General features: G+C 33.5%; 2 protein-coding genes across 3 annotated transcripts; one reads left to right on the top strand and one right to left on the bottom strand.

Moving 5' to 3' along the window:
* Positions 1-1,782: 1,782 nt before the first annotated feature.
* On the top strand, positions 1,783-10,643 carry LOC311096971 (liver-expressed antimicrobial peptide 2). Of its 2 annotated transcripts, XR_014609174.1 has the most exons (4): positions 1,888-2,072; positions 3,486-3,628; positions 5,009-5,184; positions 10,200-10,643. XR_014609174.1 is itself a non-coding variant. In XM_084136447.1 (3 exons), the coding sequence occupies exons 1-3, from the start codon at positions 2,013-2,015 to the stop codon at positions 5,046-5,048; spliced, it is 243 nt and encodes an 80-aa protein (XP_083992573.1). In that variant the 5' UTR covers positions 1,783-2,012; the 3' UTR covers positions 5,049-5,459. The 2 variants fall into 2 exon arrangements, 1 of the variants encoding a protein (XP_083992573.1); XM_084136447.1 differs by lacking the exon at positions 10,200-10,643 and having other exon boundaries at positions 1,783-2,072; positions 5,009-5,459.
* Positions 5,584-26,495, bottom strand: scarb2c (scavenger receptor class B, member 2c). Its single transcript, XM_084136445.1, has 12 exons — positions 25,698-26,495; positions 24,382-24,539; positions 23,642-23,786; positions 23,238-23,426; positions 20,973-21,064; positions 20,745-20,864; positions 19,239-19,417; positions 19,031-19,149; positions 15,450-15,523; positions 12,104-12,155; positions 10,240-10,392; positions 5,584-7,087 (listed from the first exon to the last, which is right to left on the bottom strand). The coding sequence occupies exons 1-12, from the start codon at positions 25,818-25,820 to the stop codon at positions 7,049-7,051; spliced, it is 1,443 nt and encodes a 480-aa protein (XP_083992571.1). The 5' UTR covers positions 25,821-26,495; the 3' UTR covers positions 5,584-7,048.
* Positions 26,496-26,526: the final 31 nt, after the last annotated feature.

The raw sequence follows: 26,526 nt of genomic DNA, 5'->3' as shown, positions 1-26,526 counted from the left end.
TGTGAATATCATCATGATCAGGAATGAAGAGAATATGAGTGAATATCATCATGATCAGGAATGAAAAGAATATGTGTGAATATCATCATGATCAGGAATGAAGAGAATATGAGTGAATATCATCATGATCAGGAATGAAGAGAATATGTGTGAATATCATCATGATCAGGAATGAAGAGAATATGTGTGAATATCATCATGATCAGGAATGAAGAGAATATGAGTGAATATCATCATGATCAGGAATGAAGAGAATATGTGTGAATATCATCATGATCAGGAATGAAGAGAATATGTGTGAATATCATCATGATCAGGAATGAAGAGAATATGTGTGAATATCATCATGATCAGGAATGAAGAGAATATGAGTGAATATCATCATGATCAGGAATGAAGAGAATATGTGTGAATATCATCATGATCAGGAATGAAGAGAATATGAGTGAATATCATCATGATCAGGAATGAAAAGAATATGTGTGAATATCATCATGATCAGGAATGAAGAGAATATGAGTGAATATCATCATGATCAGGAATGAAGAGAATATGTGTGAATATCATCATGATCAGGAATGAAGAGAATATGAGTTAATATCATCATGATCAGGAATGAAGAGAATATGAGTGAATAATATCATCATGATCAGGAATGAAGAGAATATGTGTGAATATCATCATGATCAGGAATGAAGAGAATATGAGTGAATATCATCATGATCAGGAATGAAGAGAATATGAGTGAATATCATCATGATCAGGAATGAAGAGAATATGAGTTAATATCATCATGATCAGGAATGAAGAGAATATGAGTGAATAATATCATCATGATCAGGAATGAAGAGAATATGAGTGAATATCATCATGATCAGGAATGAAGAGAATATGAGTGAATATCATCATGATCAGGAATGAAGAGAATATGAGTGAATATCATCATGATCAGGAATGAAGAGGGCAGGGAATGAGCTGGAGAACACTGCCCTCTGCTGGACAGGTGAAGCAAACGCTCAAACATCAGCAACAAAAACACATTTTAATGCTAGTTGTGACTTATTATTGGCTCTTGTTTATGTCTTTCAATATGACTCAGTAATGGAGTAAAAGAAAGTGAAAATTACTTTTTCCGTACTTTAAATTCTTCTATGTATAAATTACTCTATTATGATAAGACATATTTGATAAAAGTTTGGGCTAAATATGTTTCTAATGTGATCTTAAAAACATTTAATCATTTTGAAAGGCTTCTTAAATACTGAAAATACAAACTTTACAATAAGGTCCCATTCGTTAATACCTTTAATAAACTAACAATGAGAAACACATTTGTTACAGTATCTATTAATATTTGTTAATGTCAGTCAATAAAAATATATCAGCTCAAGTCAATGAAATATTATTAAAAGATACAACTTTTGTATTAGTAAATGTTGAAATTAACATTTATCAAGATAAATAAATGCTTTAGAAACATTTTTCATTGTTAGTTCATAATGTTAACAAGCTGAACCTTATCGTAAAGTGTTACTAAATAAACTGCCATATTAATTACTTTACAAAACTTCAATTTTAATATATAGGCTATAATTAGCATCCCAGGACAAGAAGGTTTAATTTGTGTCGCATTTTGATCACAGCCTCATTCCAGACTTACATTATATTTGTGTGTTCCTGTAAATGCGGATTCTTTATAGGGATTGGGAATCCTTGGGAAGAGCTCAGCTTGGACATTGACCAGGTAAACACACGAATGAACACAAGAATATCAGGAAACTCAGTCGTATATTTGATTAGTCTGATCTCAGCAGGGCTCATTTTTAATCTGCTCTTCCACCTCACTTACTGTAGTTTTGGCTTGATAAAAGGTCCCGTTACCCTTGTAGACGTGGAGTCGCCCTAATTCCTGTGATTAAAGTGTCCACTGATCATTGATCTCTGATACTGTTATCAGCCGTTGATATAAACAGCGTCCGGCTCAATCACGGTCTCACTGGAAGACCTTGAACATGATCACAGCAAACCAGCGTCTGCTCGTCCTCCTGCTGCTCTCTCTCTTGGCCTTGCAGGTACAGCGCTTCACTATCAACTGGGGGAATGTTTAAATCAGAAATTATTAAGGCATCATCTAAAATTTGCTAATTTTTTGGGCACAGAATGTAAAGCTACGGAGCCCCTAAAGGGACATGATGGTATAATGGTTTATAATTGGTGGGGGAAAAAAATGTAATGGGAGGAAAAAACATATTTCAATGCATTTGCGAGAGAACGCAACAACATATCATTTTTCCTCCCATCTATTTTTTTTTTTTTTATCACCATGTCCCTTTAGGGATTCCGTACTTACGGTAATTTACCTTTATCATGTTATTTTATAGCCATAATTTGTGACAAGCTTCAATTAAGCGCTGAAAAGAAACTTTACCAAACGTGATCAATTTAGACAATGACAAGAACTGTAACAAGAGTTAAAGTTATTGCTCAACAAAAAATTATTTTCACAGTTTGTTGACGTCAACTTAAAGTTCCTTTTCATAGTTTTATCGTTTGGAATGCTTATTTTCTAAAATTGTATTTAATTAAATCAAACAAATAACTAAAATATGAATTAAATAGCAACTACTCAACTAGTCAATAGTTAGCTGTAGTTAGTACTAGGGACAGACTGATAATCATTTCGATCGTTATATTTTTTACTGTCATTCATTTGTTTCTCTGTAGTTGGTTTTAAGTTTGCAACATTTGACCTACTGATAAATGCATAAATTAAATGTTTTACTGCTGATTATAAAGGTTATTAATGGGCAGCGATGGTCCCATTAAGAACCTTTAACAACCTTTTCAATCCATAAAAGGTTCTTTATAGTGGAACAATTATTCAAATGTTCTTCACATCCGTCATAAAACATATCAGTCGAGATGTTAGTTGCAAATGTAACCGGATCATCTCGTTATCTGCACGTGAATGTTTCCTCCAGCTGGAAAAACACGGATCTGTTCTCATCGGTTTCTTGTGATTGTGCATGAGAACTAAAAGGCTTGGTTTGTTCTGTACAGTAAAACACACGCCGATGAGGATCCGAAGGCTTCGGTCAATCATTGTCAGCAGTTGCACAATATTTGGAATGACCTTGTTGACTTTCTAAATTTAGGCCTATAGTTGCTCAAAAGTCTAAATTTATCAATTCGGGACATTTATCATCATTATCATTTAGCATTTATCATTCAAAGCGCCGTGATATTGTGATGTTTAATAAATAACCTTCATCTCTGGATATCAGTGAACTGAAAGTGCCATGAGGAAAAGGAAGTTGCGCTCGTCTTTTCTTCCCTATAGCGCCATATACGAATGAAACGCTTCTCAAACAAGAACAAATGTAGGGGGCGGGGCTTGGTTTTGTCTGTGTGGACTTGATTGGATGGTTGTGGTTTGCTATTGGCTGACCTCATGTGATTGACAGGTTGCCTCTCTCTGTCCGCAGGTCCAGTCGGCACCCGTAGATTCTGACTGGGCAACTGGACTGATCCATCGGGCCAAACGCTCGTTACTATGGCGATGGAACACTCTGAAACCCGTGGGTTCTGGATGCAGAGATCATTATGAGTGTGGAACAAACTACTGCAGGTGAAGCATTAAAAGGGCCCAAAAATGCATTAAAAGTTTGACTATATGCACGTTTCTATTGTTCTTAAAATTGTTGTTGTTTATTGTTCATTTAATCCCTTTAAAATACTTATTAAATGCTTGAAATTAGTAATATAAATGGTAACACTACAATAAGGTCCCATTAGTTAATGCATTGACTATCTATATTTATTCTTCTTTGTTAATGTTAGTCAATAAAAACATAACTGTTTATTGGTAGTTCATTTTAGATCAGATACATTAAATAATATGAGCAACTTGATTTTAATCATTTTTAATTAGAAAATGTATATTAACTAAGATTAATAAATGCTTTTTCATACAGTTAACTATTAACAAACAGAAAATGATTGTAAAGTGTTACCAAAAAATTCATACTAATATGCAATAACGCTTTGCATTAAGGGTCGATTTGTTAACATTAGTTGACTACATTAGTAAACATGAACTAACAATAGCCTAAACAAAACTTCTGCAGCATTTAGATCATTAATCTTAATGTTCATTTCAACATTTACTAACATTTCTAAAACTCATAATATTAGTTAATGCACTGTGAAATACTATGAACAAATATTAATAACTAATATTATGAATAAATGCTGTATAACTAGACTTATATTGCTCATTGTTAGTTAATGTTAGCTAAACTAATGCATTATCAAATAAGAACTTGGGCCTATTATAAAGTGTTGCCGAATATGCTTGCTGTAGTTTAAAGTATTTCTAGCTTTGGCAGACATGATTTTTGTAAACGGTTTAAGTAATTGCTCAATGAACAATTGACAGTTTGTTGACATGAGGACGTCAACATAAAGTTCACAAATCCTCCAATAAATTATGTATTATCCATTCAAACCAAAGAAGATAAATGATTTGAAATTCACCTATATTTTCACTTTACTGTGATAGATTTTCTTTTTAAAAAGAGGTGTTCATATTTACTAAAGGGACATAAAATAATGTAGATTGTGACTAGATAAGCGCGCGCTTTCAGAAATTCGCCTCGTCATGCGTGTACGGCGCCTCACGAGGAATTGTCGGCGCTTTGAGAAACGCGAATTAATCGCGAAATAATGCTTTTTAGTTGTATCGACACACAGCCCTAATCACAAAAAAACACACTTTCACACAGAAACCTCAACCTCAACCTTTTAAAATACAGATAAGACTAAGAGTTTATCAGAGAAAACTTTAACCGCTGCGTGAATCAGCAACTCCGGAGCAATTAACATTATGCTACACTTCAGCATTAGTGGGAATTTTTCACACGCATTTCATATTTGCTTTTTTATGATTGTCATCATATTTTTGTGTGAGTTTTTAAGTTTAACTTACGAATCCTTTCCTCTCTTCCAGGAAACACACATGCTCCTTTAATAAAGCTCAACTGGCGTGAGTGACGTGATGATCCTGGCGCCAAATTCAAATTATGGAAAACAAAATGGCGAAAATTGCGCATCCCTCGATTTCTCAGACCTCAGGACCTACATCCAACATGTAAAGACTGTCAGACCTACATGAACTGTATTCAGGTGAATCTCTCCAAGAAATGTACATGTCATATTAAACTCCAAAATCAAAAAATGATTAAAAAAAAAATATTACTTCTCATTTCTTTATTTTGATTTTGGAGTGAAATATGACAATATTCTTGACAGATTCAATCCTTCAGAAACTCAGGAACATGCCAAGAACTCCAGTTTCATCATCAGCCACCATTAACAGCGTTGTGCATATCTTGATAACATGTAAAATATTAACTTTGCATGCTTAGTTTCTGATTCAGATTCAATGAGGCCCATGTTTGATCTGATAAAATACAATCATATATAGCAAAATAATCTGTAGCAAATGTATTTTATTTTCAGCTGCATCTTCCAGAAGAATTAGGATTTTATTTATTTTGTAAATATCAGACACATAAAGTGAGATAGTGTGACATGCCTTTTATTTTGTTAAAATGTTTTATTGTTTGTCTCATTATCTTGTTACATTGATAGTGCAATACGTTTTTTTAAAGAAAAACAAACTAAAATGCTCACATGATGAAATAAATTGATAAAACAATTATTTAAAAAACTTGAATCATTAACATTCCTGTTATAAACCTAAAACAGCTGTTGTTGTCATCATCACTGGGTCTTAATTCATAAGCACATTTGACATGATTATTTCACAATTATAATTACGAGCTTTAATTAATATTTACATAAAGTAAACGACGGTCACTGTTGCATGTACGTCACCTGAAAATTAATCTAACGGATCTGGGGGCTCGTCCGGGATAGATGCTAGTAGACTGAAGGTCGTTTCAGGTAAAGTAAAACTGAAATCAGACCACAGTTTCAGATCATGTTGTAATATTGTTAAATTCAGCAAAACTAAACAACTAGTAAACCCTCGTCCCTTTTCAAACCTAAAAAACACTCCAGCCACCAAACAACTGAACATTATGCATTACAATAATAGAGAAAGTGAACCTAGTGGACATGAGGCTTAATAAACATCAGATTAAAACTGATCAGTGCATGTAAATGAACTAAATGAATATTGAGACGGTTACTGAGTTCAAGCTGAAACGTCTCGAAGCTGCAGTAATACTGTGCTGTTGAAACTATGAAACACTGAAAACAAGTTGCGTATAGAGTTCAAATCAGTGATCAAGGTCATCATTTCTTTTAGTGGCAAGTCAGAAACATTCAGCCTGTTAACTGTCCTGGTTTACTGTATATTCATGTTATTAATCGACTCTAAAAACATTCTGCACCATCAAAATCTTGGTTTGCATCAAAGAAAATCACTTAATATGGCAGACGTGAAAACAGACTTAGTGCAAATACATCACTGCACCAAATCAAAGATAGAGACAATTTGGTCAGCAGCAGAATTTTAAAACACACAATGATCCTGAACGTTATTGGCTGTAAATACACAGACTATAACTTACATTAGCACTGAAATCGGCACCACTGTCAGTTTATTTGGCAGATGAGCTCATGGTAAAGAATTGCATAAGCGTATTAATAATACTAGTTGTTGTCTGTGGTGATGTGTACGATATCTCATATCAGTACCTGTGATGTGTAATGTGTTGCATCACTGTCACTCAATTAGTGTTTTCTGATTTATTTTCATAACATAAAACTCATAAACTGGAGGCACCTGCACTTTTTGGCTCTATGATCCTCAATCATCTAAAATGAAATGGCATTAAAAACACGACCCGGGCGATGGATCCGACAGCCAGGCTGACCCAACACACACTTCACACTTTGAGCCGTCAGTCTCTGCTCCTTCAACCTTTGACCCTCGCCGTGTGAAAACCAAATCCTCCTCGAAGTCTAAGCGAATGTTAGTTCATCCTGATATCGTCTGGTTTATGGCCACGTCTGGGAGTTATGATGAAAGCAGGGGCTGGCGCTCGGCCACAGTGCTCTAGAAGATCACATCAAACACAAAGACTTTAATAAACAACAAAGGCAGTTCAACGAATGGATCTAATTAAAATGACCCAATATCTGTCTGTATTAGAATATCACTGTGATGACGGGTTCAGACTACACTCCAGTCACTATCAGTCAGTGACGGTCATAACAGACACAAATATTGTGTAGCCTCAACCTGGCATTCATTTACGCCAATTCTAAAATCAAACTCTATTATAATGAAATGTGACTGGAGTTTCCCTAAGTTTCAAATGAAATGTGCAATATCTATGAAGCATTAATGCTGTTTATGTAAGCACTCCAAACTACTCACTTGTCCACTTTTTACCCAATTTTTACTGCATCCGTTTATGAATTTTGACCCGTGTTATATTATATTATATTGCATATTAATCGCATCTAACATAAAAGTTTGTTTATATAATGTGTGTGTATATATGTATATTATTATAATTATATATCATAATAATATATACACTATATTATTACTACATCATACATATATATATATATATATATATATATATATATATATATATATATATATACAGTGCAATGCATAAGTTAATACACCCATGCTAAAGTTGACTAAAAAGAGGAATAAAAAATCATATTTTGGAAATTGAACTTAATGCCTTAATTTAAAAAATTAGGAAAAATCCAACCTTTTAGGACACCAATTTTCTTTGTGAATGAATAATGTATCGTAAATAAATAAATGTTCTTCCTTAAAATACATGGTGTATAAGTGTGTACACCCCTATGTTAAATTCCCATAGAGGCAGGCAGATTTTTATTTTTAAGTATTTTTTTTAAATTAATTTTTAGGATACTATGCATCCTGATAAAGTTCCCTTGGCCTTTGGAATTAAAATAGCCCCACATCATCACACAGCCTTCACCATACCTAGAGATTGGCATGATTTTATTTCAGTTAGCCTAAAAGCTAGTTTGATTTGCATTGAGAGATGATCTTATGGAAAGTACCCCATGCCAATCTCTAGGTATGGTGAAGGCTATGTGATGATGTGGGGCTATTTTAATTCCAAAGGCCAAGGGAACTTTATCAGGATGCATAGTATCCTAAAAATTAATTTAAAAAAAATACTTAAAAATAAAAATCTGCCTGCCTCTATGGGAATTTAACATAGGGGTGTACACACTTATACACCATGTATTTTAAGGAAGAACATTTATTTATTTACGATACATTATTCATTCACAAAGAAAATTGGTGTCCTAAAAGGTTGGATTTTTCCTAATTTTTTAAATTAAGGCATTAAGTTCAATTTCCAAAATATGATTTTTTATTCCTCTTTTTAGTCAACTTTAGCATGGGTGTATTAACTTATGCATTGCACTGTATATATATGTGCGTGTCTGTGATATACATGAATATACACATATATATTATATAAACAAAACTTTTATGTTAGATGCGATTAATCAATTTGACAGCCCATATTATATTATATTATATTATATATTTTATTATATTATATCATATTATATTTTAGTGCTTATTTTTTAACCAGAATGGCTTCGAAGAAATCAACTGAAAGGTCTAGAGATTATAGAAAAAAATTTAAGGAAGATCCTGTAAAATATCAGCAGTACATTGACAGAGAAAAGGAAAGATACAAAAGAAGAAAAGAAACAGGAAAGCTTAAAGTAATCTCACAACTTTCAAAACGGGAGCAAAGACAGAAACGCAAATGATGGAGAGTTAACCAAAACAATAAAAGAGCCAATGACAAAATTCGACAGGAAGTGCAACACTATGTAGCTTCAAACACCTCCCCAAGATCTCCAGTGCAACAAGGTCAGAACAGTGAACATAAAACCGTTTTAAAGGTATGTTTGCTGTAAATTAAGCAACGTGGCGGTAATGACATACTGTTCTGGTAATGACATAGTGTTTCTTCATGATTGAAATAAACATGTTCAAGCTGATGGTTGTGTCATATTTATATATATCTCCTCACATCTGTCCATTTCTTTCAACAACACTCACCAGAAGTCATTATTTAAGCCTTTAAATTTGCTTTATGTATCAGTGCACTTTTCATTTATGTCATTACCAAAACACTATGTCATTACCAGAACAGTATGTCATTACTGCCATGTTGCTTAATTTACAGCAAACATACCTTTAAAACTGTTTTATGTTCAATATTGAGGTACTACATGAAAAACCTAATGAAATACTCATCCACCTATTCAAAGAAAAAACATCTAAAATTAATTTTCCAGAAATTAAACAAAAGTGTGCTTTGATGAACACAGAAAAACACATGTTGATGGTAAGAACAAGAAAATATATGTAATTCGCTGAATGGAAACATTTTGTTTTTTATACGTATTGTTGAAGGTTAACAATGTTTGCAAGATAAATGAGTTTAAATGATCTCCTTGATACATTCTTTGCATTATGAGACTTTCTGATGTTGTGATGGGAATGACGTTTTGCAGTGCCAATTGGCAAATAGATATAAAATACTCAAATTATATTTAAGCTCAGTCGTGGCCATTATTATATCTTTACATCAAAGCATGTAAACATTGTCTTGACATAATTCTAACAAAATTCAACCAAATTTCATTCATCAAAATGTAAGATGGCAAAATAGCCCCCAATTGAAGAATCACCCATATACAGTATATATACGTGTGTGTGTGTGTCTGTCTGTGTGTTTGTATATATATATATATATATATATATATATATATATATATATATATATATAAATATACACACATATATTATATATACACAAACTTTTATGTTAGATGCAATTAATCGATTAACCCATATATTATTGTATTATATTATACTAACTAAGTGTATATAATATAATATAATATAAATGTTAATGTTTTACATTTTAGATTAACATTTTAGTTAAATTTTTAAGTTATTTTTTAGGTACTTATCTCAATTTTATTTCAGTTACATTAAAAATAATTTGGTGTAGAAACTTAGAATTTTCACTCAAAGATTGCTAATAAATTTTAAGTAACACGTTGAAATAAACGTGAAATTCTGATTTTGTATTTTCTTGTAAAACCTACTCCAATATTTATTTCTTATTTTATTGCAGCTTTATTTCAGTGATAGTGCACCACAGGAAGTGACATCACCTGTGGCAGCTGCTGCCGGCACATGAGCACGATGAAGATCACGCCCAGTAAGACGCCCACACTGATCACTATGAAGGGGACGTTGACGATCACGTTAGCCTCGGTAACCACCACTCTCAGCTTCTGGGCGGATTCCTCGTCAATAACCACGCTCTGCAAAACAGGAGGAAGCGTTTACTAGATCAGAGGAGACACACACTTTCATCCTGTGATGTGAACACACTGAAACTCAAAAATAACTTCAATGAGTTCAGATCTCCATCTGCAGAAGTCTGATCATCTGAGATAACCACAACAATTATGTTGTTTAAATTTCCATCACATTTTGCCTTAAAGACATGGCATTATATGCACAATATCATGTTTCATGTTAAAGATCATAAAATAAATACACAAAGATTGTCATCAAAGGTCTTCCTTTATTTGAAATGAAGGCTGTTTGGGTTTAATTATATTATATTATATTATATTATATTATATTATATTATATTATATTATATTATATTATATTATATTATATTATATTACTCAGTGAAATTTTTATTTTAGTTTTATTATAGTTTCATTAATATTTTATATTATATTTTATATTTTTGGTCATTTTTTTTCATCATGGTCATTTTTATTTATTTATTTACTTTATTTTATTTTTTGTCATTTCTTTGTGTGTTTTTATTTAATATTGCTATTTAGATTTATAATTAATTTAGTTTTTATTTATTTCCAGATAATAATTTTACTGATTATTTCAGTTTATTGCCAAGGCAACATTTCTAATTTTTGTTTAGTTTAAGATTTTTAGACTAATATTTATATTTTATTTTATGTCAGCTTTATTTTAATTAACAGAGTATGTTTTAAATAGTTTTAGTTAACAATAATAAGCCTGATTATATTATATTATATTATATTATATTATATTATATTATATTCAGTGTTATTTTAGTTTTATGATAGTTTTATTAATATTTTGAATTTTATTTTTATGCTTTTTAGTTTTAATGTTAATTTTTAATCATTTTGTTATGTACTTTTGTCATTGTATTGTTGTTGTTTTTTATTTAATAATGCTATTTAGATTTTTAAATATATATATAAATCTTTTCAGATTTAGTTATTTATATCCAGTTAATACTTTTTGTTCTACAACTTAAACTTATTTCAGTTTATTGCCAAGGCAACATTTCTAATTTTTGTTTAGTTAAATATTTATTTTATTCAAGCTTTATTTCTATTAACAGAAATGTGTTTAATAGTTTTAGTTAACAATAATAACCCTATATTATATTATGACAGAAAACAGACAAATAAAACAGAATTAAATCATTAATCATAATTATTTGTATGACAATGATCATGATCGAGATTTCTCTCATTATCAGCACTTTTATTCAGAGCAACTGGTTTATATCTTTATTTCTACACATGAGTTAAAGTATGAGAAACTGATGCAACCACAACCCTCTCTGTCTCTTTACTCTTCCATGGCTTGTGTAAATATTTATTTTGCATCATGTTTGGACGGTTTGTCCATCACACCTTTCATAATGTGCATCTCAACAAAGCAACAGTGATGAAAACCTCTCAAGAGTCTCTCGTTCTCCTGGGAAGAGAAGCCGATTCCTCCAGCTTCAGTTCTGACACACACACACACACACACACACACACACGAACACGAGCTCAAAGCACAGTTTAAACTGAGATAAGCTTCCAGGAAGAGTTTCTTCTGAAGCTTGATAACCCGTCTGTTAAAATCATCCAGCGGGACGACTCAGATTCTCATGTCTAAAACAGGTTTTAACATGTAAACAACCTCAACATCCTAGAAAAGCCTGATGGAGATATTGATTTAGTCAAACTTTACCTCATTAAGGTACATCACTGGAAACACCACCGTCCGGATTTTCCCAGGTTGACTGCAAACCAAAAGAAGAAAATATGTTAAGAATATGTGAAGATGTTTAGACCCACTAATGTAGAGATTAATGCAATATTTGATGCATAACAGACACATATCAGGGTTATTATTGTTCACTAAAACTAGTAAAAATGTTTCTGTTACCTGCAATAAAGATGAAATCAAATAAAAATATATGAAAATATACTTAAACTAAATGAAAATTAGAAATGCTGCATTGGGAATAAACTGAAATAATCAGTAAAATTATTAAATGGAAATAAATAAAAAATAAAAATAAAATCGCTATTTGACAACTCGCTAACATTAGTTAATACTATAGGTTTTTGATTTTATGAAAAAGATTGTAAATGTAAAATTAAAATAAATAAATTATTTTAAAATAAAATCCATCAAAATAAAACATTAAAATGAATTAAATCATAAATATGTCAAATTAAAATAAAAACCATCAAAATAAACACTTACTAAATATAAATTAAATCATAAAAATGTATTATTACAACAAATAAATCATCTTAAAATTAAAAACATCAAAATAAAACACAAAAAAATGATTAAATCATAAAAATGCATAAAATGAAAAAGAAATGCATATTTTTAAATAAAATCCATCAAAATAAATTAACCCTCAAACCTAAAAAACTAAAAAGTAATAAAATGACAAAAGCACATAATGAAATGACCAAAAATGTAAATGAAAACTAAAAATATAGACAAATCTGGCGAAATACGGAAGTAAAGCAGCGCCGCCATTACTGCGTGCCTTGCTGCTAAGGAAGTAGCGTTGGTCCCGTAGGCGGCTGTAGCAGATGTAGCTGTACGAAATGTTATTTTTATCTATTCATCTTTAATTGTGTACAGTCGCCCTGCTGTATGGCTACAACACTTCCCTCGGCCGGCCATGCAGTCACACACTACTTCGAGAACTTTGCAGTTTTCTCTCTATATTGTTACCGACACATTATGGTACGAGTTCACTGCCTGTGAAAACCGCACGACACCTTTTAATGTGAGCTCATCTGCGAAGGTATGCAGTATCTGGCCAATCCATCCGGAGCTCATGTAATTCTGACCTTCAATCAATGCCCTGGACTTTAGGTTCTGAAGCTCGCATGCCAGATGATTAATAAAATAATGTTGAATACCTGTAAGCTGCCAACTCTCATGCTTTCACCGTGAGACACACGCAATTGACACTTTTCACACGCTCTCACGCCACACATCCATTTTCTCACGCACATAAAAATGGAGAAGCAAAGAGGACACGGAGACCGACAGACTAGACAGAGCAGGTTAGTTATGATATAAAAAAAAGCTCAGCTCTCAGATTCTGTCAATTTTATTATGAAATTCAAACAATAAATATTTTGGCGTTTGTAAATGTGACGTGACAGATCCCTATGGCACCTGAACCGATCATAACTTAATAGTAAATAAACACGAATGAACAATGATAAAAGAAACAGTAGCATAACCTACCGAAATGTATATTCATCATACATAATATCGATCAATCAGTGTTTTTTTAACGCGGAAAGGGTCAATAAAACAGCTGGAGAACAATTATGTCACATAACATTTACCTCAGGAAAGAAAAAAAGAGCTATAGAGAGTATTTTGCTAAATATGTGTACTATATTACATATTTATTATATGTTTTCTTATATCATTAAATAAAGTTGTTGTTATTAGCCTATAATTAAAAAAAACGCATTATATTTAATTTGAGTTATTTTTAACCTTAAATAATACTGCCAGCTGAAAAGGCTCTCTGTATGTTTAACTTACAGCATTAGGTGAGAATTTTTTTTCTTGAGAAAAAATAATGCCTATCTTGTGTACCTAATATTTACCCAAATTATTCAGTATTAAAACAAAGCACAAGAATTGAACTGAATTGAAATCCTGAAATTGTTTCAAGCAATAATAATAAAAAAAAACATACCAGAAATTGTACCATATAATATAAACATTGCAACATATTGTCACTACATCCTAATAAAATTCAGTTTAGTAACTAAAATGTTTTGACAATGACAATATTTAAGCCCCAGGATCCGCTTTCATTGAAATGTCAGTAGAGGACACCGGCAAGTGTCACACCTTCACACTTCACAGGCACGCAGTAATGGCGGCAGGCAAGATGGCGGCGCCCATAGAGTTCGCGGCGGATTTGTGTATAAAAATAAAACCTAATTCAAAAATATTAATAAAACTATAATAAAAACTAAAATAACACTAGCTATTTTTCCATCATGCTGCGATGCCATTGGTCCACTGGTTACTCCAGTTGTCCAATCACATGAGTTACTTGTTGCTCATCAAGGGATTTATTAATTAAAAGTGTTTCGATCATAATTATGTGCATGTCTTCTTATCAGATAAAAATATATCCGCTTCAATTGAGCACACAAGTTTTTCATGCACGTTTTGAATTGAACGTTATGTGCATCTTAGCGTTTTCATCCAGCATTTTATAATGCAATGTCCCAAAATGTGCATAAGAATAGGTGGCTCATGGCTCCTCTCAGATGAGCATTATCAGATCGGCGGGACTGAAGGAAGTCAGTTCACGACGTCCATGTGTCATGCTGATGATAATAGATATGCAGACATGTTTTCCGTTCACACACTCATGAGGATGATTTATCTGCGCTGGGAGGCTTGGCTCTCAGATAGTGTATCGCATTTCAAAACCAAGCCAACAAGCTGTCGGCTCATTTGGCAGCGTTGTGTCTTCGGTCACGTCATCGGACCCCCGAACAGACTCTGAAAGCGACCCGTAACACCATGTGTGTCCTAAAATAACTCCGATCCGCTTTATCACGCAGCTGTCAATCATTACAGCCGGAGTGACCTACTTCAGGTCAGGGTTCATGAGAGGCTTATGTAATGTATTCGTTTTACTGGAGTAACCCTACAAACATGCCTTACTCAATCGAAGTAGTTCTGGAGCTAAAAACAATAACAAAGTTTTACATTTATGACATCGAACATAGGTTCCTAATGTTGTGTTGAAGTCTCATACAATAGTTTTACATGCATCAGAAGTCAAAAACACTTTAATTTTCTAATAATGTCCATTGCACATCACCTCATTTCTCAAAGTGTCTAAAACAGTTCGTTGGAAGATTCAGTCTCTCTAAACCCCGCCTCTCTCAGAGCCTGCTCTGCCCTGATTGGTCGGAAACCAAACGCGTGTAAAGCCACTGTGTTTCTAGATTTGTCTAGATTTTCTGAAGGGAAATGTGAACAGTACTATCATGATGTTTTGTGATCAGACTCTCACCTGAAGCCTGGGATCTGATGCAGGTAGACGTTCACCTGAACACGCTTCGCACCTCGAAGCAAGAGTCCCGTGAGCTGAGAACACACACACACACACACACACACGAATCAACATCAGGTTCCCTCAAATACCGCCTACAACTCCTTAACATTATTCAACACTACGTTTGTGAGTTTATGAAAAGCTAATTAGTTTGTAATAGATTGTAAATAAAAAAAATAATTTAAAAATAAAAAAAACATCAAAATAAAACACTTACTAAATATTAATTAAATCATAAAAATTGTAAATTAAAATAAATAATTTTTAAAAAATTAAAAAAATAAAACACAATATAAATTAAATCATAAAATGTATTATTAAAACAAATAGTTTTTAATAAAAAAATATCAAAATAAAACAAAATAAATCAAATCATAAATGTGTAAAATTGAAAAAAAATATTTTAAACTAAAATACATTAAATACACTAAAAATTAAATCAGTATAAAACAATGTATAAAACAAATGAATAATTTTGAAATAAAAACAAATATAAAACACTTACTAAAATTAATTAAATCATAAAAAAATTAGTTAAAACAAATCATTTTAAAATAAAAACCATCAAAATAAAACATACTAAAAATTAATTAAATCATAAAGATGTATTATTAAAACAAATAAACTATTTTAAAATAACCATCAAAATGAAAGACTTAGCCTACTAAAAAGTAATTAAATAAATCATTTTAAAATAAAAAATATACTTCTGACAAAGTATACTTTAGCGTGTCATAATTCTGACATCAATACCATGGGGAAAAACTGCCATACAGATATTTTTAATATTATTTCATAATCTGCTGTCACTTTAAGACCTGACGCACGGATCCAATATACTGTTACACATGCGTTTTCTTTCTCAACTGTTTACTTTCACTTAAAATGTACATGAATACTCGCCAAGACTGGCATTTTGACATTATTTTGTGTGTATTTGACTGTTTAAGTGCAATAAGTAGCGAAAAATAACTAAATTTAGTACCGAGAGGCGGCTTTATGCATGTGCACTTTGGGTGTGAGTGTCAAAAATCAATATTTTTATCTTAGTTTATTATTTCAGATGCCTTTTTAAAAGTCTAAGATTAAAAAAAGTATATTTAGGAGATATATATATCAAATTAAACCTCCCAAAGTGGCTAGTAGGAGTGACTGTGTTACACGACGCTGCTGAAACACACGCACATTTGCCCTGTCTGCGACCCATTTAAAACATTTCACCCACACTGGATGCTGCCAACACGTGTGTGCCGTGTGCAAAAGGCATGATGGGTACTGATATGAGAAAACATTGCATAAAGCCACACATGCCTTCCCTGATATAAAACTGATTCTTGGCGCATACGCATTAACAAAAACCTGAGCCTGACTTCTATCCTACAGTAAAGAGGAAATACAATAACAGTGAATATGGTAATCATTCAGTACTACGGTACACATCTGATACTGTTACTGTACCATGGTACTGCCAGTGTTTTATAGGGTAGAATCTGTTCCAAGTGAACCTACACAAACACCATAAAACACACCTACAGCAAACTTTATCCCGTTGATCCTGCAGCAAAAGCACTTTTTAACTTGATCTAGTGCTTGGATAAATGTGAAAATGTTTGCGGCTTTTTTGTACAGAAAAGGTTTGGAGAGACTCTTTGATTGCAAACTAAACAAACTCCCACCAGAAGAAAAACCCCACCTGTTTAATTACTAACTAGCTGTCGGGAAGTGGGACGCCTCTGGACTCAGATAAACTCATCCCAACATGATCGGCTTTATCAGCCAGTGACTCAGACTGAAGAGTAATATATGTTTGTTTGTTCTGTCAGTAAATAATGAAATCACAGATGTCATTCATTCATTCATTCACTCTGGATCTGTAGCATCTATCAGTTGAAAACATGAGTTTTCTGATGAAAGAGAGTCTGTCTCAGTGAAGTCTGAGTGTGGAGCGACGGCGCCCTCTTATGGCAGTGCTGATATATGCAATATAAAGTGCAATATTAAAAGGCATCTATGTATTTTCATGTAAAGAACTTGTCATCTTGATTTTGCCAAGTAAGGCATATTTTGTTGATCCTGGAATAACATTCCTGTCCCAAAATGTAGTCCTTACCCTATCCCTACCCCTACCCATAACTTTTCCCTAAAATCAGAGGGAAATGATAGGTGAATAACACTGATGTTGAAGCACCTTGATGAAATCACATTCACCGTAAAGAAATATTGTGTGAGAAGAATATAAAATATGATATTGTAAAGACAACTAATTAAATTAATTATATCTACAATTAAATAATTGACTTTTATACTGTCACTGATTTATACCACCAATCTATCCATCCATCATCCATCCATTCACCAACCCATCATCCATGAATCAATCCATCCATCCATCCATCAATCATCCATCCATCCATCCATCCATCCATCAATCATCCATCCATCCATCCATCCATCCATCAATCATCCATCAATCATCCATCAATCATCCATCCATCCATCCATCAATCATCCATCCATCCATCCATCCACCCATCCATCCATCAATCTTCCATCCATCCATCCATCCATCCATCCATCCATCCATCCATCCATCCATCCATCAATCTTCCATCCATCCATCCATCCATCCATCCTTTCATCTGTCATCTATCCATCCATCATCCATCCATTCACCAACCCATCATCCATGAATCAATCCATTTATCCATCCATCCATCCATCCACCCATCAATCATCCATCTATCCATCCATCCACCCATCCATCCATCCATCTATCCATCCATCCACCCATCAATCATCCATCTATCCATCCATCCATCCATCCATCAATCATCCATCAATCATCCATCCATCCATCCATCCTTTCATCTCTGTCATCTATCCATCCATCATCCATGAATCAATCCATCCATCATCCATGAATCAATCCATCCATCCATCCATCCATCCATCCACCCATCAATCATCCATCCATCCACCCATCCATCCATCCATCAATCATCCATCCATCCATCCATCCATCCATCCATCCATCCATCCTTTCATCTCTGTCATCTATCCATTCATCATCCATCCATCCATCCATCCATCATCCATCCATCATCCATCAATCATCCATCCTTTCATCCTTTCATCTCTGTCATCCATCCATCAATCATCCATCCATCAATCATCCATCAATCATCCATCCTTTCATCTCTGTCATCTATCCATCCATCCATCCATCCATCCATCCATCAATCATCCATCAATCATCCATCCTTTCATCTCTGTCATCCATCCATCCATCCATCCACCCATCCAATTTCCCCCCCAAGAAGACAGTTGGAAATTCTCCTGGAAAAGTGCAACTGCATGGATAAAGCATCGACTGCATCCTGAATGGTTGCGATGTTGCGGCTCCATGCAGCATTTTGCTTTCAGTGAAGACTAAATCTATAAATTCCTGATCAAAATTATCAAGACCTTTATTTCCCACATGTGAGCGTGCAGCGGGTTTCTACGTGACAGAGGTCTTCAGGGCGGTCACACACACGTACCGGGTTGATGTCAATGACCGTCTCGTGCTCCTCCTTCTTGGGATTCATCCCGAAAACATCCTGGACAAACTTGTCATCAGCCTGGTAGAAATGAGGGGAGGACATGATGATGGGCGCACCTGAGAGGACACACACACACACACACACAGACGTTAGCAGGCCGTCCAGCGTCCGCTCTGTCACGAACAACAGTCAAACTCACACGGACCTTGTTTGCACACGCTGGCGTTGAGGAGGCCGGAGCCGAGACAGTTTCCCTCCGGCACACAGAAGCCTGCGTTATCTGGGTTAACCGTAACATTAGCGAAAACCTCGCTGGGAGGAACGAAACGGAAACCAGGAACCCCGTGTACACTCACGTCGGACTCGTACAGAGCGTACAGAGACCTGTCAACACAAAACACACACTCAAACATGCAGTTAATTAGCACTACAACTGCTTTACAGTTCATCTGAGTCAAACAAGCTACGAGTCAAGTCAAGTCAAGTCAAGTGTATTTATATAGCGCTTTTCACAATACAGATTGCATCAAAGCAGCTTCACAGCATTAAACCAAAATAACACAACAAGGTTGTTTCTAGTGTAAATTTATTGATTGATAAAATTAAATTAATATCCCCAAAATATCCCCAACTGAGCAAGCCAAAGGCAACACTACTTTCTCAGCCTGACTCACTAACGTAGGTCCTTCTCAGTGACCTACTTTCAGGTTTTTATCGGCTTTGTCTGTCACTATAATTTCCCTATAAACTTTAACATGGTTTCTTTCACTGTGATGTATCACGTTTTCATATTTGCAGATCACTTCAGAACTGCTGAGTAGTGTTTCATGTGATCAGCTGACTCTGATTCAGGCCACATACACGTGACCCGATGAAAACACACTTAAACCTTTTCTGATACAAAGACTTTTCAGATGAACCCGTGTAACAAGTCACATGTTCAGACCCAATGTGATCAATACCGAATCAATAAGAGCCTTTCTAAACTAAACTTTAAATCAGTAGCTCAGCAAATACTATTAATGACTTCTAGAAAACTTACAATCAAAAATTACAATAATTTCATATGTCTGTTTTTATTTATGATTTGGCAAATTAATATGATTAAATAGTTTTAATAAGTCAATAAATGAATTAATATTCATCATATTATATTAACCATATATCAAATATTAGGATTATACATACAACATTTATTATTAGTATTATTATTTATTATACTCCTAACGTTTGGAATCGTTTTTTTTAAAAGGTTTATGAAAGAAGTCTCTTCTGCACATTTATTTGATCAAAAATACAGTAAAAATTGTGAAATATTGTTATAATGTAAATCATCTGTTTTCTATGTGAATATATAGTAAAGTGTGATTTATTCCTGTGATCAAAGCTGAATTTTCAGCATCATTACTCCAGTCTTCAGTGTCACATGATCCTTCACAAATCATTCTAATATGATGAATTGATGCTCAAGAATCATTTATGATTATTATCAATGTTGAAAACAGTTCATATTTTTGTTTAAACTGTGATTACATTTTATTTTTCAGGATTCTTTGATGAATAGAAAGTTCAAAAGAACAGCATTTATTTGAAATTTTTGTAACACTATAAATGTCTTTACCGTCACTTTTGATCAATTTAATGCGTCCTTGATGAATAAAAGTAATTAATAACTTTCAAATCAGTGTGTATGAACGGTCTGTGTCCTCACCTGCACAGATCAGAGGAGAATATATACAGTTTCTCAGTTTTTGTGATGATCGGATGGAAAGAGGCTCCGTCGGTGCCGTTGATCATGTTACACTCGTCTGAACTCCACCACTTTAACGCACTGACAAACAGAGCAAATAATCCATAACTCAATCTTCTCTGAGCACATGCTGATCGTGCAGCTCGTTTGAAATCCATTCATGAATCTTCAGTTTTCTGCTGATTTTACCTCTGTCCGTTCCACTCGTTTATACGAGCAAAGTCCTGATAATTCTGCCTCCCCGTGAAGAACACATAATCTCCATCATCTGTGCCATTTTTCTGAAACACAATCAGTGACATGAGAATGAAAGACATGAAGAAAAACCCAGTTAACAGATGCACTAAACGAACCGAGGAACATGTACAGTTGCATTAATAATATTAGCTATCTACCTATATGGGAACTTTAATAGCTGATCCAGATGGCAATATATAAGAGCAACACAATGCACAAAAAAGTTTGGGGTCAGTAAGATTTCCAAAAGTCTCTTCTGCTCACCAAGGTTGCATTTACTTGATCAAAATACAGTGTTTTTTATAGTTATATATAGTAAAGTGTAATTTATTCCTGTGATCAAAGCTGAATTTTCAGCATCATTACTCCAGTCTTCAGTGTCACATGATCCTTCACAAATCATTCTGATATGATGATTTGATGCTCATAAACATTTATGATTATTATCAATAGCTATGTTTCCATCCATCTATTTTTATGTGCACTTTTGGGAAACTCACGTGAATTTTGAACTTTGAATGGGAAAATAGCTAGTTATTATTTAACTAGTAATAAATAGTTAGTAATATTAGTTTTTATTATAGTTTATAGTTTATTGTAGTCATGATGCATAGTTATTTTCATATTTTGAAGCTTTTATATTTTTGGTTTTCATTTTTGGTTAATTCATTATGTGCTTTTGTCTTTTTATTACATTTTTGTTTTTTAGGTTTTATGCATTTTTATGATTTCATAAATGTTTTGTGTTTTCATTTTTGGTGAATTTTATTTATTTATTTTAATTTTACACTTTTATTAATTTTGTAAGTGTTTTATTTTTATGGTTTTTATTTTCAAATGATTTATTTGTTTTAATAATATATTTTTATGATTTAATACATTTTTAGTGTGTTTTATTTGTATAGTTTTTATTTTAAAATGATTTATAGTATAATTATGCATTTTATGATTTAATCCATTTTTACTAAGTGTTTTATTTTGATGTTTTTTGTTTTAAAATTATTTATCTATTTTAATTTTACACTTCTATGATTTTATTAATTTTGTAAGTGTTTTACTTTGAGGGTTTTTATTTTTAAATTATTTATTTGTTTTAATTATACATTTTTAGGATTTAATACATTTTAACCAGTGGACCAATGGCATCGCAGCATCTCAAATGATGGTATGGAGAACATGACAGCATTCATTGTGTGACGCTCTGAGACACACTCGTTTATGATGGAGGGAAAAACAGCCGATTGCAGAACCATACAGTTTATTACTGATATTTTGTGCCAATTTCCCAGGAAGTGACGATTTTGTTCTCTTGAACACAAGGGATGGAAACGATGCTTTATTCACAAAAGTTCAAAAGAACAGCATTTATTTGATTGAAATAGAATCTTTTGTAACACAATAAATGTCACTTTTGATCAATTTAATGCGTCCTTGCTGAATAAAAGACCTTTAGAACAGCAGTGTTAAACCTAAAATCAAACATATGAAAGACAAGCATAAAAAAGCGTACAATCATCCAAGGAGGGACAGTTACTAAACTGCTAAAATCCTCAATTGGCGATTTACAAATCATCAAAACACGTGATTTGAGGAACCATTCCGGTCCTTCAGACACTGACTGAACTTTAGCATTAGTATTAGAGTTTTCAACAAGCACTAGCCACAACCAAGCGACAACCTTCCGGTCTCTCTCTCGAATCAACACTGAAGCGACTTAAACTGCAGTTCATGGACTGGCCACTAGAGACCGGCTGCAGAAGAGACTCAATCCCATAAACCCCCATGTTAAAATGCCCAACTTCACAGCAGAAAAAAACATGTTTACAGCCTGGTGCAAAAAGTGGTTTTAGTCTATATAGATAATTTTGCCCTTCATGAAAACTGTGAGGGGGGTGAATTTGTTTTTTAACTCATCCGTTTAAATTATATTAACCCTTGAAGTTCTGCATAATTAAGGGCGTGGCCACTTGATTGACAGGTGGATTGCCGCTGATGTCACTGCTAGCCATTTGTCTGCTGTCTGTTAGCATCACGTCACCTCAGCTAATACGCCTCTGCACATTTCTGCGGTTATCCGGGAGTGACGCGCGGCTAAGATGGCGACGCCCACTTTGTGCTTCAAAAATGCTCTTCAGAAACAATACGGGTGACGTCACGCACTCTACTTGTCATATTTTGTTTACAGCCTGTGGTCACAACACTGCAAACACCACTAACCTTGTAGAAAAGTCCGAAGTGGTCTTCCAGATCAGGCTTAACCTTTTTGAGCTCTTTGAGAAACGGGTCTTCGTAACCCCACAGCAGGGCGCCGACCCTGAACGTCTCGAACACACCCACGCCATTGGAGATCATCAGGTCAAAGATGATTCGTCTGACTAAGCTGTCTTTGAATGTCTCCATCACGGTCTGAGGTCAAAAACACACACACACACACACACACACACACACACACACACACACACACAAACACACACAGAGAATTAGCTCATCTCGGACGTCATTTCTTTATGCAAAATATAATTTATTACTGTTATTTTGACTTTGGGCTGAAATGTGTCATGAGATTCACACGTCAAACTCTAATTTTTGTGGTTTTAATATGTCAGAGTTCACAATCTCACCACAGCGGGGATGTTGACAGTCCGGACGAGGTCGTCCTCGGAGCCGCGTGACATGTCAGGCTCGAACACGTACGTTTTTGGATTGACAGCTTCAACTCTGGTTCCGTTATCCATAAATTTCACATCCTCTTTCGGCCGATACTCCCTGAAAGAGGAAATTCAAGTTTTCAGATCTGGCTCTTATTGACTTATGAAAACAACAGTGTGGTGGAGCTGAGCTACTTTTCAACAACAGATCATGTGATTCAGATAAGATCTGAAGCTGTTGACATGTGGGCGCTGGCCGTTTAACGTTTTTTAGGAACTTTTTTGATGTGTCACCAAACTTGTGTAAGAAAAAGCTGGAAACACAGCAATAAAAAAGAAGAAGAAGAAGAAAAAACACAGCATCAAATCATCATATGTGATTTCTGAAGGATCATGTGACACTGAAGACTGGAGTAATGATGCTGAACATTCAGCTTTGATCACAGGAATAAATTACACTTTACTATATATTCACATATTTTACATTGGAATAATATTTCACATTTTACTGTATTTTTGATCAAATAAATGCAGCTTTGGTGAGCAGAAGAGAGTTCTGTCAAATCAATCAATCAATCAATCAATCAATCAATCAATCAATCAATCAGTCAATCATCCATCCGCAGCCTTGGTGAGCAGAAGAGACTTCAATAGCATTAATAAAATTATAATTAATCATAATCTTTTGACTGGCAGAATGTGTTATGGCTCACCGGTACGTGTACGGGCCGATCTCTATGACCGAGGGTTTGTCTCCGTTCAGAACCTCTGCTGGATTGGTCAGGTTAAAGAAGTAAAACTGCATGTAAACCGGCGGCGGCGGGTTCTGCCACACCGAAAACGCTTCCGTTCCATTTTCCAGAATGATTTGCTGTAAGGGAAATTGAATTGTGGGTAGAAATTTATTCAAAACCAAAGTTACTCATGGTTCCTCGAATCATTAAGGAAGAGAAACACATGAAATTCTTAATTCCAACAGACAACTTCATAATATCATATATATTTATATATCATATACAACTCAAACTTTCAAAGTGCACATTTATAAAATGTTGTGTAAATAAAAAAAAATTCTGAACATGGTATTATGTCATTTCTCTCCTTCAGCAAATGGCATATGATATTAATTCAATACCATGATATTATGGAATGAAATTTCATAGTAATAATGCTAGAAAAAATAATTGTATAATTGTATAATAATAAGTATAATTTAGGATATAATATTATAATGCGAGGAGAAAATCATACTACTACTACATAATAATAATATATATATTACATAATATTATGTTTGATTCATATAATATAATATTATTATACAATACACTATGATATTATAATATAATAAAATTATTATATATTATAACATATTTTCATAATATTATGTGAGGACTGAGGAGAAAATCATAATACTAATACTAATAATACTAACATAACAAAATATATTATATTATAATATATATTACATAATATTATGTTTGATTTATATTATATAGTATTATTATACAATACATTATGATATAATAATATAATAAATTATTTTATTATATATTATACTTTAAGATGTTTTCATAATATATGTGGAGAAAACTACAATCACAATTTTTCAATATTTCCACGATAATCATAGTATATTATAAATATAATACATATTATATTACAATATTTATATAATATAATAATATTATAAATATACTATAAACTGTACTATATACTGTAATAAAATATAATATATAGTATTATAATATATTGTCATAATATTATGTGAGGAGAAAATCATACTACTAATAATACTAATAATAATAATAATAATAATGATTGATTTATATAATATAATAAAATAATAATAATGTTTAGTTCATATAATATGTATATTACATAATATATCATATTGTTTGATTAATAGAAAACATATATTATATACTATATTTATTTTTTGTCACAGTATCTATAAGAAAAACAGCATGCACGTGATATAAACATATGAACAACACACAAACACACACACACACACATACTCACTGACCTCCTTTATTCTGTTGTTTAAGAGCTTCTGAAAGACTTGCGACAAAACCATCGCGATCCCGGCGATTAACAGCAGAATACAGATCACTCCAGTGCTGTAAACACAGCAGGCCCGGAGCCGCATGATCAGCTCAGCTCGGTTCGGTTCGGTTCGGAGAGAAGGACAGAGAGACAGAGCTGAGCGTGTTTACATGTGTCAAGAACACACACACTGAGAGGAAAACCGCAGTTTCTAAAGAGACACGGCTCTGTGTTCCTGCAGGGGGCGCTCGCTGGCTCAATACACAGATCCTCACGAGTCACGACGACTTTTTTTTTTTTGTCTTATTAGAGATATTTAATCTGTAAAGTATGATGATTTAAGAATATTGCTTGAAAATGTTATTATACAACATATAAAAGAAAACGCTAAATCTCTACAAAAATACGTGTAATCTTTATGATGTCTAATCTGACAGCGCTGAGAAATGTATCAGGTATCACCCGGCCGCATTAATAAACACTTCAATAATATACGTTAACTGACTATGGTGTATTAAAACAGTAAAACTATTTAGAACCAGTGAATTTTAAACCAATTAGCGGCAACTTCCGGGTCGCCCATTTCGTGAAACTTTTATTAAAGTTTGCATTACTTCCTCCTTATTATATTTCTAGCGAGAAATGAAAGAACCGCCGCCCACTCGTGAGTCAGGCATTTTTATAACATATTACTCCCTGTGATTCGATTGACCTCCATATTAACCCGATTCATGCGGAGAACTGTGTGTGACATAAATCAACAACTTTTCCCATTATCATCGCTATCCTATCAATCCTATTCGAGTGGA

The sequence above is a fragment of the Abramis brama genome (assembly GCF_963993115.1).
Source record: "Abramis brama genome assembly, chromosome: 15".
Taxonomy (NCBI): Eukaryota; Metazoa; Chordata; class Actinopteri; order Cypriniformes; family Leuciscidae; genus Abramis; species Abramis brama.
This window is presented reverse-complemented; position numbering and strand designations above follow the sequence as displayed.

Bases quoted from the DNA above. Each gene is read 5' to 3' on its own strand.
- LOC311096971 (XM_084136447.1), top strand. From the start codon at position 2,013: ATGATCACAGCAAACCAGCGTCTGCTCGTCCTCCTGCTGCTCTCTCTC. The intron at 2,073-3,485 runs GTACAGCGCTTC...CTCTGTCCGCAG, and splicing joins TCTCTCTCTTGGCCTTGCAG to GTCCAGTCGGCACCCGTAGA. The intron at 3,629-5,008 runs GTGAAGCATTAA...CCTCTCTTCCAG, and splicing joins TGTGGAACAAACTACTGCAG to GAAACACACATGCTCCTTTA.
- scarb2c (XM_084136445.1), bottom strand. From the start codon at position 25,820: ATGCGGCTCCGGGCCTGCTGTGTTTACAGCACTGGAGTGATCTGTATT. The intron at 24,540-25,697 runs GTCAGTGAGTAT...TTTCCCTTACAG, and splicing joins TAAACAACAGAATAAAGGAG to CAAATCATTCTGGAAAATGG. The intron at 19,418-20,744 runs GTGAGGACACAG...TTGTGTTGACAG, and splicing joins TTCTCCTCTGATCTGTGCAG to GTCTCTGTACGCTCTGTACG.